Source organism: Lissotriton vulgaris, chromosome 8, assembly GCF_964263255.1.
Source record: "Lissotriton vulgaris chromosome 8, aLisVul1.2, whole genome shotgun sequence".
Classification (NCBI taxonomy): Eukaryota; Metazoa; Chordata; class Amphibia; order Caudata; family Salamandridae; genus Lissotriton; species Lissotriton vulgaris.
Genome location: NC_141696.1, coordinates 485,588,454 through 485,598,963, shown reverse-complemented (window position 1 = coordinate 485,598,963; position 10,510 = coordinate 485,588,454). Strand labels below are relative to the sequence as shown.

Below are 10,510 nucleotides of genomic sequence, written 5' to 3'. Positions count from 1 at the left end.
AGGAGGGGCGTGTCCGTTTGCGGAGGGATGACAGGAGATTGTCACAGGGGGGTCATGGAGCCTTTCATGGTGAGAGTCGGGGGTCTGCACCTGCTCATGGCCCAGGGTTGGGGGGACTTGGTAGGGCTGTGGTGGATGATTTTGTGGGGTTGGCTCACCCCGGTGTGAGGTTTGCAGGGGCTGTGGGTTTATCAAATACGTTGTTGGAGCGTGAGGGGTTTTCCAGGCAGGTGAGTGGAGGGCCTGTGCACGGGGATGCTAGAGGTCCTTATCTCATGTTCGGTTCTCCTGGATGGGAGCATTTCGGTGCGGCAGGTTTGGCGCAGCGTGGTTTTCACAAGGATATTGAGGGCCACGCGAGGGGTGTGGGGGTCCCTTTGCAGGCCCCTCCTTCAGCGGCAGCGGGCGCTAACTTGGATGAGAGTGATGAGGAGGAGATGATAGGCGACTCTCCGGTTAGGGGAGTGCCATTGAAGGGTTGCATTAGGGGACGTTCTTTGGAGAGGTGTCAAGGGATGTTTGTTGATGCTAATTTACGGAGGTCAAGGTCTGTTTCAGGTGTTGTATTCAGGGACCCTAGCACACCAGTCCAAACTTTTTCTTTTCAGGATAGGAATAGGTGCGGAGGTCCAGACTTGGCAGGGCGCGGTCCAGTCCCATCTCGCCAAGGGGAAGTGAGGAGAGTGCCTAGCGCAGCCCTCTCTGTTCCACCAAGGGATCCCGCCGCGGCCAACACACGAGGGTCTGGCGTGACCCCGCTGGCCCCAACGAGTAGCAGGTATAGGTGGCAGGCCTTGCCGGCGGCTATGGAGCTGCAGAGTCAACGCGCAGGGAGGTACAGGCGCGTACAGTCTGCTCCCCCTCCTGGAGTCTCAAAATCATTTAAATGTACGGTGGTGGATACCGGGTTGGGTAAGACCCGTGGTGATTTATTGCATACCAGTGTCGATTCAGTGGTGTTGGACTACGACGAAGAGAGTCCTGAAGAAGGTGAATTGCGGGATCCAGAAGGGGGGGTGCCCTCTCATGTTTCTCGTAGTGTTTTACAGGCTCCAGTGGTCCAAAGTCAAGTGCAAGGGAGAAGAGAGCACGGCCCATCGAGTAGGGCGCCTCGCAGATCGGATGCATTGACCTCGGCGCCACGGGCGGAGCCAGCGAGAGTGGTCTCTCTGTTGCCAGGTGAGCAATCAGCCACACAGGCCAAACCTATGATGGTGTCTGTGGGTACAGGTGGTGAAACCGAAGTGGTTATTGGTGATGGCCGTCTGGTCAAAGGGCGATATGTAAAAGACACTGCAGTTGGTACAGATGATGTGGTAGACGTTACGAACAAGGTGGAAGGTGGTGTTATGGCTGGTGCTTCCAGCAATGTTAAAGAGCCTGTGGCCAGTAAGGAATTAAAAATCAAGAAAATGCCTTACATGGGGGTTACGAAACCGTTAGGTGCTCATCTAATGTTAAGTACCAAGGAACGCATTTGGAATGGTGAGTATGTGGAACTACTTAAGCTACTGCACCGGGAAGTCCGGTATAAAGAGGGGTCTAAGGAGGAGGAGTTTGAGCTGGCTAAACGCCCTAGAGTGCCTTTGAATATTGAAAACTGGACAGCTGCATTTTTGATTTATGCCAGTGTATATTGCGAAAAGTTCCCTGAGCGCAGCGTGTCTCTTTTTAAATGCATGGACGTCATTCGCAAGGCGCAGATCACCGGGGGTGGTTTTGCTTGGTCTCAGTATGATGAGGAATTTAGGGCCAGGATGGCTTGGGACCCTGAGGCTAAGTGGGGGGAGCTGGATAATGACTTGTGGCAACACACAATGGGGTCAGCGTCAGGGGGGAAAACCATTTTCACGGCCAGTGGTTTGCCGTTAGTTTACCGGCCCTTTCAGGGGAAGCCCACCCGGGGAGGGGTGGGGGCCACTGCAACCTTGCACTCAGGGTCTGGTTTCTGTTGGGAATTTAATAGGGGCACCTGTACCAGAGAGTATTGTAAATTTAAACATGAATGCTCAGGTTGTGGTAGGAAACACCCGTTGTCCAAGTGTTGGGACAACCAGCCATCGGAGAGCCCACATGGAAAGCAAACGGTTTCAGGAACATCAAATACGACATCACAATTTTCAGGGGGAAGGGGATACAGAGGTGCTAAGGGTGCTGGGTCCAAGGGCTCGTACGCCAGTTAATTTAGAAAGGCTGCGCATTGCTCTACATGGTTTCGAAGATGAGTCAGCAAAATTGACACTGTTGGAAGGTTTTCAGTTTGGGTTCCGGCTCGGTTACTTAGGTTCTCGGGAACGGAGGTGGTCTGCCAATTTAAAATCAGCTTCTGAATATGCCACAGTGGTACAAGACAAACTTAATAAAGAGGTACATGAAGGAAGGATGGCTGGCCCGTTTCATGATTGGCCGATCCATAACTTGATTGTTTCACCGGTTGGAGTTGTCCCGAAGAAAGAACCAAGACAGTTTAGACTGATTCAACATTTGTCGTGGCCTGAAGGGTCGTCTGTTAATGATTTCATTGACCCAGAGGCAGTGTCTGTCTCTTACTCTTCGGTTGACGTGGCCATGTCACTTGTTGTGACCGCGGGCGCAGTCGCTGAGATGGCTAAGTGTGACATCAAGTCTGCTTTTCGGTTGTTGCCTGTCCACCCGGACGATTGGAGCCTTTTAGGTATTCAATTCGCTGGTAAATGGTACGTGGACAAGGCTCTGCCGATGGGCTGCTCCATATCATGTGCCTTGTTTGAGTGTTTTAGTACTTTTCTGCAATGGTACTTTTCCCATCAATCCGGTCATTCACTGGTAACGCACTATCTCGATGACTTTTTCTTTGTCGGATCCCCGGGCTCCGCGGAGTGCCAGAAGGCTCTGGACACATTCCAAGGGCTCATGGAGGATCTGGGAGTCCCTTTGGCTCCCGAGAAAACAATGGGCCCTGCCACTGTCCTCTCCTTTTTGGGTATTGAAATAGATTCTGTGGTTATGTCAGCTCGCCTGCCCGAGGACAAAAGGGTCAACATGGTTGAATTACTGGATGTGATGTTTGCAAAGAGAAAAGTGTTGGTGAAAGAAATTCAAGTGCTTTTGGGCCATTTGAATTTTGCTTGCAGAGTGGTGAGAGCGGGCAGGATCTTTTGTAGAAGACTGGGCAGGGCTTTGGCAGGTCATCATTTGCCCCACCATCGTGTTCGTCTGTCTGCTGGGGTTAAGGAGGATTTGAGAATGTGGAAGTTTTTCCTGAATTCTTTCAATGGTGTCCCCTTGGTCAGAGATGTTGATTTTCAGTGGGATGTACAAATGTTTTCGGATGCTGCTGGCAGTGATGGTTTTGGGCTTTTTTGGAATGGCAAATGGTGTGCAGAACGTTGGCCTGATGAATGGTTGAATGGGGGTCGCAGCATCACTTTCCTGGAACTGTTCCCTTTATTGGTCGCCTTGACCCTGTGGGGGGAGGAATTGGCACACAAGAAAGTGCTGTTTCGTGTAGATAACATGGCGGTTGTGCAGATAGTGAATCGCCAATCGGCCAGGGACGAACAAGTGTTGAAACCTATGAGAGTTTTCGTTCTGGGTTGTTTGAAACACAATATTCATTTTCGTGCCTTACACATTCCTGGCGTGGACAATGACATTGCGGATGCTCTGTCTCGTTCACAGTGGGGGAGATTCCGTGGACTGGCGAGGGACGCAGACAGATCCCCGACTCCGATGCCGAGTCATCTGTGGCACGTCGGCGAGGTCGGGTCGTACAATTGGTGGTAGGTTCTTTGTCTGTGTCTACGCGTTCTGCGTATTCCCTTGCGTGGAAGGAATTCCTGGAATCTGGTGCTGTCAGAAGGGAGGATCTGTCGCGTCGGTCGGATGATGTTGTCAATTTTATATTGGACCTCATGGATAAGGGTTTGACCAAAGTAACCATTGCTGGGAAACTGGCGGGGATTGCTTTCATGGGGAAGTTGTTGTGGGGCTATCCTCCATCAGCGGGGGAAATTGGTAGGAGGATGCTTGAGGGTTGGGCCAGGGAACAAGGGCACGTGGGTAGATCCAGAGCCCCCCTATCTTGGCAAGTTCTTGCCAGACTAATCACAGTTTTGCCTTTAGTTTGTTCAGATGATTTTGAGGCATGTGTTTTCTCAATGCTGATGGCGTTCATGTTTTTTGGGGCTTTCAGGGTATCGGAGTTGTTGGGGTCAAAATATAAGTGTGGATTGTTTTGGAAGGACGTTTTTTGTTATGATGAGGGAGTTCACGTCTGGTTGGCCAGTTCTAAAACTGATCAGACAGGTAAGGGGAAAGGTGTGTGGTTACAGGCGCGTGCTCCGAAGCTTACTTGCCCTCTACTGCTGGCGCGGCGCTGGCGTTCATTATGTGGGGGTGGCGATGAAGTCCTTGTTTTCCAACATATCAATGGCACCCCTGTAACACCTTATCAATTACGAATGGTTTTGCGCAAAGCTCTACAGCACATTGGTCTCGATGGCAATCTCTATGGTACTCACTCCTTCCGAATAGGTGCAGCCACTGAGGCTTTTAACAGAAGTTGGTCCGAGAGGGATATTATGCGTTTGGGGCGCTGGTCTTCCAACTGTTTCCAGCGTTATGTGAGGAGCTCGGCTGAGGAGGCGCATGCGTCGTCCTCCTTCACATGATTCTAACTCTTTTTTCTTTTTTAGGATCCGTTGCTGGGCCTCGCTCCTCGGTGGTAACGGTCTGGATAGTGGGGCATTCCTTTGTCAAGTGGGCCAGAGTCCAGGCAGCGAGGAGTTACTTTGGAGAACAACTTGGTTTCAATGATCGAATGTTTAACGTTATTTGGAAGGGTAAAGGCGGGATGCTCTGGAGAGAGTTAATCCCTTGTTTGAACAACAACATGGTGGGCGGTTTATGCCCGGATATTTTAGTTATTCATTTGGGAGAAAATGACCTATGTGCGACGAAAGGTGTAGTCTTGCTGCGAGCTATGAAACGAGATTTAGGCCTCATTAAGGACCTGTGGGCTGGGTGTCATGTTTTTTGGACAGAGTTGATACCTCGTAGGATATGGAGAGGAGCGGTGAACCCCAGGGCTGTCGATCGGGCTAGGAAGAAAGTGAATTCAGAGGTGTCTCGTTGCTGTAGGAGCCTTGGTTTCAGCAGGATTTCACACAGGGACATTAAGTTTGAGTCTGTTGAGTTATTTAGGGATGATGGAGTCCATTTGTCCCGTGTGGGCATAGATCTTTACTTGTTGGAGCTTCGTGAGGTCTTAGCCCGGGCATTGGCCATGCAGCGCTGATTTTCTTGTTTCTCTTTCGCTTCGCGGTTGGGGGGGCAGAAAGGGAGGCGTGTCTTCCCCGCCTACCTTTCTGGGTGGCGGTGTTTTTGTGTATCATTACGGTTTTAGGCAGATTGCTGGTTGAGTATTAGTTCGAGTATTTCTTTGACAAGTGCTGGGGTATGTTGGTCATGGTTTGACTGTTCAGTTTTGTGAGGGGGGTATCTGCAGGAGTGCAGGGTCAGGCAGGGTTTATGGTTATGGAGGACCTGACCGTTGTTATTGCAATTGTGGTTTGACGAATAAAGTTTTAACGATGACGTATGTTTTGATCAATGACGAAATGTTTTATTGATGACGTAATGTTTTATTGATGACGTATGTTATAATGCTGTTATATTGTTTATTGATGTATTGTTGGGAGGGGGAGGGCTCAAATGTTTTAGGGGTGGGGGAGGGTTCGGGGGGCTGAGTTTGTAGTTATTTATTTATTTAGTGAGGTTTAGTTTTGTAAGGCGTTGCCAAGGTTTGTATTTGTAATGTGCACCTGTGTCTTAATAAAGCGGCCTTTTACACACACAAACAACTTTTGGTCTACTTCTCTCCCACCCCTCGCCCTCCCTCCCAATGTTTCATCGATGTAGTTCCAGTATTGCTGCAATGTAGGGCATCCCCAGAACCTGTGTTGGAAGTCAGCTGCAGGGGCCTGGCATCTGGGACAAAGAAACGGTATATCTGGGTAGAAGCACTGTAGTCGCTCAGGCGTTAAGTATGCCCTGTGTAGAATATTAAATTGTATGTTTTTGAATTCCGCGTGTCTGGAAACTTTTTTGGGGTATTCTAGAGCCTGCACCCTATTTAGCCTCCCACATCTGCCGCAGTGAGGTCAGTGGCCTGAGTTGTAATTCCCAAATGGTTTTATATAGCCATGTGATGAGATGTCTGCCCGCCCCCATACGTAGTATGGTGTGTATTACTGGGTATGGTGGCGTTCTTCTGCAACAGGGTCCGAGAACGGGCGGCTACTAGCCAAAAGTTGGTGATGTAATAAGAACTCTCCGGGGGGGAGGTTGTACTCTTCCACTAGCTATTCGTAGGGCCGCAATTGTCCTTCCTCAAAGAGAGATTCCTACTCCGCCAACGAACTGTCTGTCCATACTCGTTGGATTCGGGCTGTGTAATGTTTGTCCCGATTAGGGAACCCCACCAGCGTAAGTAATGGGGAGTATGGGGTATGGGGGCTTCCTTCTGGACATACGGTGTATGCGTTGCATGCAGGTGCGAGCTATCGTCACTTGCAGCGGGTATGTGTGTTGGGGTTTAGTACCTGGCAAAAGCATGCGCCATATTATTGGCAGAGATATATGCTCCGTGTCGAGGGTTGTCTCTCCCATGTGGCGTTCCGCTGTCCAGTGTGAGAACAAAGTCCCCATTTCAGATATACAAAAAAATGCAAACTGCGTCACAGATAGCTCAAGGTAGATATGTTACACCCTGTTTTCTTCAGGTGGGAATTTCATCATTTTAATTTAAACTTCAGATAAAACATTGTAATTTAATATATTTCCATTAATTACCTTTGTTTCATAATGAGTTAATGGTGCTGTAGCATTTTGTTATACTGCTCTACATTTAAAATAAATATATAACATGAATTTACATTATTATGAACTATAAAACTATTTTTTATATTTGTTTTTCTGTTAAACTTTTTCTTTTTCCCTAAACTTCACCATGCAGAGAAAGTTACCTCGACTGTAGAGACTCCATATGGCAAAGCACAGGGAACATTTTTTTAAAAATGTATTTAACTCAAAAATAAATATTTACAATATGTTATATTAAATATTAATGTAGATTGATTTTATTTATATTGTATCACTAAGTAAATGCGAATGCTGCATTTGCTCTAGCTGGTCATTGAAAAATAGCAGTAGTGTCAAACCAACCGACCTCAGTTCACATTACAGGGCCCTATTATGAGCTGACCAGTAAAATGAGGTGGCGTCATCAGTCCCGGTCTTATGTTACCAGGTGGTGTTTTACTGGCTATGACAAGTTTGAGGATTGGAATGAGAAATAGCTTGCGGGGTCTAGAATTACCAGGTTGTTTACTGTATGTTTTCTCAGAATTTCCTGTCCGTTTTCCTTCACGTTTTCTACGTGCTTTTAGCAGACAAAAAACGCGAGACGAAAAGCAACTCATCACAGGATGCAGTTTCACAACTGGCAAAACCTGTAATTTTCGGAGTTTGTAATTCGACAGAACCATTGCAGAATTACTGCTTCACACAACTTGTAACGAAGGCCTATATTATCCAACTCAGATTATTTCCTTAGCTCTTCACCCTACTGTGTTAGACAGGTGTTGACTAATTAGGCCATTGCTTATGGTAACTCCTTCTTTCCATTTGTCGTTTCTTTGAGGTATTTTCACCCCTAATTGTTTATTGCACTCTGGGAGGTGTTTCTTACAAACTCTGCTACTATGGCTCTGCTGGTAATAAAACATGCATTTGCGTGTCGTTTCCTTTTGGTACGATTTCATAAAACGATTTCATAAATTTTATTTCGAAAATAAGCAGCAATATTAACATGAGGAAAGCACGCTAATTGCAACCTCGCATTCAGATGTTGAGCCATTTAAACATGTGCTACTCTTTAAAACCTTCTCATGACTGCTGAATGGAATGAACCTGCCCACGGATGACTGCTGGGATCCCTGTAAAATGATTGCTTTAGTGGCTTGCAGTGATTGACGTCTTGTGATTGCGGTAGCAATTTATGGAGCGCATTTCAATTTACTCAGAACAAGCATTGATTTAACGGCTGCTGCCACTGTTGGTAGAAATAGATCTACAAATTAAATGAAATAGCATTTGTGTGCATTATGTATGGAGCTAATGGATGCAAGTCTATGGATTCAAGAGTGTTTTCATATCTGTGGATTTTGCAGTGACCAGAACTACTCATAACTCTTTAAACGATATCCTATTGGGATTGCTAAAGAAATCGGTTTGCATATATAGAAGTTTTCATAGGGTACCAGTAGGGAGACATGATGTCCCAGATTTTTCTATATGTTTGTATGAGCGCTCATACGATAGATACATGATGGTGCATTGCTGCACAACATTGTGCAAAAGGCTAGTTCCCCCAAAAAACTATTTTGTGTCACAAGTTGACCAGAGTGCAGTGCCAAACTTGCTTTGCACCACACAGCCCAAACCCTCCTATAATCTATACAGCTGAGCATAACGGGACAGTGTTGGACCTGGGGTTTCCAGACCACATAGGGTAGCCTGACACAGAGTGGGAAGGTCCTCCCAAAGGCAAAAGTGTTAAGCTTGCGTCACACCCTCACAGTAATTCAGTGTCCATCCATTCAAAAATAACACTACACCAGTTTAGAAAAATACGGTTCACTTTTATAAAAGAATTCTGTATACTCTCGCTTATTTCATCTGACAGTTTTGTCACTATTCACATTAAGTATTTCTCCCCCAATCAATTCAACAATACATTGTTTCTTAACTCACTGGGGTCAACCCGTGCATTACGATTTCTATAATAATGGCATTTCCTAGGTTAAACTGGCTTGGCACATTAGGAAGCAGAGTCTGTCACCTTTAAAGGAACAGGGGAGTAGTCACATGGGCTCAGATGGAAGATTACTACTACAACCAGCTTAATTAAATTGAATCAGGTGATTGACAAAAGAAATGCCGGAGTATTTTTCCCCTTCTCCCACTGAAAGAGAAAAGTTAAGCAACAATCTCAGTCATTATCAGCATTATAAGGGTTCAGTCGACTCCTTCCGCTTTGTCACCCTCCTTTACTTTACTTGTCCCCTTTAGCACGAGTCCTGGTGACTTCCTGGTCTCAGACTCCCCTGACTTGTCAGATCTGTGCTTCCAGTAATCAAATGAGAGCGGAAGGGGGAAGGTCTCCCTTCCAGGACCTTGTTATGTTAATTCCCGGACCCACAACAGCCACTCCCGTTCCCACCTTACTTGAGGCCAACAGAGTTTTGCTTTACTCCAGCCGTCACTGCGCAGTTGCAGCTAACCGGCACTCGCCACCAGACTCTCTCTCCCAGCGGCGCCTCCCTCGTTGGCCAGGCCGAATGACAACCAAGCCGGCACCGAGGGGAGGTCGCACTGGGTTAGTGGCGTTGCTGGTTTCTGTTCCTTCAAGCTCCTCCTCGAGTCGTCTCTATCGATCCTCCAGCAAACGGCGTCACTGGGCAGGCACGGGAGTGCAGTGGCTCCATCCAGTTGCCGCCCCCTTCTCCTCAGGCAACCAGAAGCTCACCTCCGGACCTGCGCGCCGGCAGACACTTCCTAGTCAACACTCCGCCCCTCTTCTGGGTGAGTGAAAACTGCACCGGGCCTGCGCAGAATCGTGCCACCTCAGCCTCAACCTGTCACTTGCTCCGCCACGCTACCTCAGCAGCCCTTGACTGTACCTTTTCACATAGTCAATCCCGGGTGGAGGCAGGCGAGACACACCCCCACAGTCGCGATTCTCCCCACCAGGACTTCCCAGAGCAGAGAAGGACTTTCCCAGCTGCGCTTCTAAGTGCCGGTAAGGGGGGGGGGGGGGTGTCTTGGTGGGCCTAGCGCAGGCGGCAGGTGGACGCAAAGAGGGGGGGAAAGGAATTAGTTAACCCCCTCAATCCTTTCGCTAGTCTCCCAATGTTTTAGTCAGTTCTCCAATGCTGGACAGCGGGGCTGACTTTCGCACCCCTCCACTCCTCGAAAAGTCTATCAAACTCACCCCAAAGCTAGGGGTTAGACCTTTTTACTCGAGCAGACTTCCTGTCCAGGGTCAACAGGAATGCAGTCTAACAGGGTCAGGTCTGCAGGAATAGGGGGCGGTGATTATAGTAAGGAGGCAACCCTTAAGAAGAAGTCCACCCTCTGAATGTCCTACCCCACCAGCACCACAGCCTGAACTCCAGCTGACCCTCTCTGAATGACAAAATGGCCGCCCTTCAGTTGGCCTTTTATACCCCTAGCCCCAAGTGTCCAGAACAAGCCAGAAGGTTCTAGATTCCCCATATGTGTCTATGGGCCAGTCCCTGAGGTAATCGGTTGTGGCAGTTGCCAGCCACCATTTTGTGTAACTAAACTTGCCCTTAGAAAAGGAGGGACTTCTAGGCCTATGTGGAATTTAGAGGGTCAAGGACGCACCTAACCCCCAGGACAACACCAAAAAGTCAAGTGGACATAAAAATGAAAGGAATTGGAA

The 10,510-nt window shown here is 48.1% G+C and overlaps 1 protein-coding gene across 1 annotated transcript; it reads left to right on the top strand.

Moving 5' to 3' along the window:
- The first annotated feature begins 275 nt into the window (after positions 1–275).
- LOC147697220 (uncharacterized) lies at positions 276–5,278 on the top strand. The gene is made up of 2 exons (XM_086933313.1): positions 276–1,179; positions 4,677–5,278. Exons 1-2 carry the CDS (start codon positions 276–278, stop codon positions 5,276–5,278), a joined length of 1,506 nt encoding a protein of 501 aa, XP_086789439.1.
- The last annotated feature ends 5,232 nt before the right edge of the window (positions 5,279–10,510 follow it).

Coding starts and splice junctions, on each gene's coding strand:
- LOC147697220 (XM_086933313.1), top strand. CDS start 276: ATGTTCGGTTCTCCTGGATGGGAGCATTTCGGTGCGGCAGGTTTGGCG. Junction 1,180..4,676: donor AGTGGTCTCTCTGTTGCCAG/GTGAGCAATCAG, acceptor TTTCTTTTTTAG/GATCCGTTGCTGGGCCTCGC.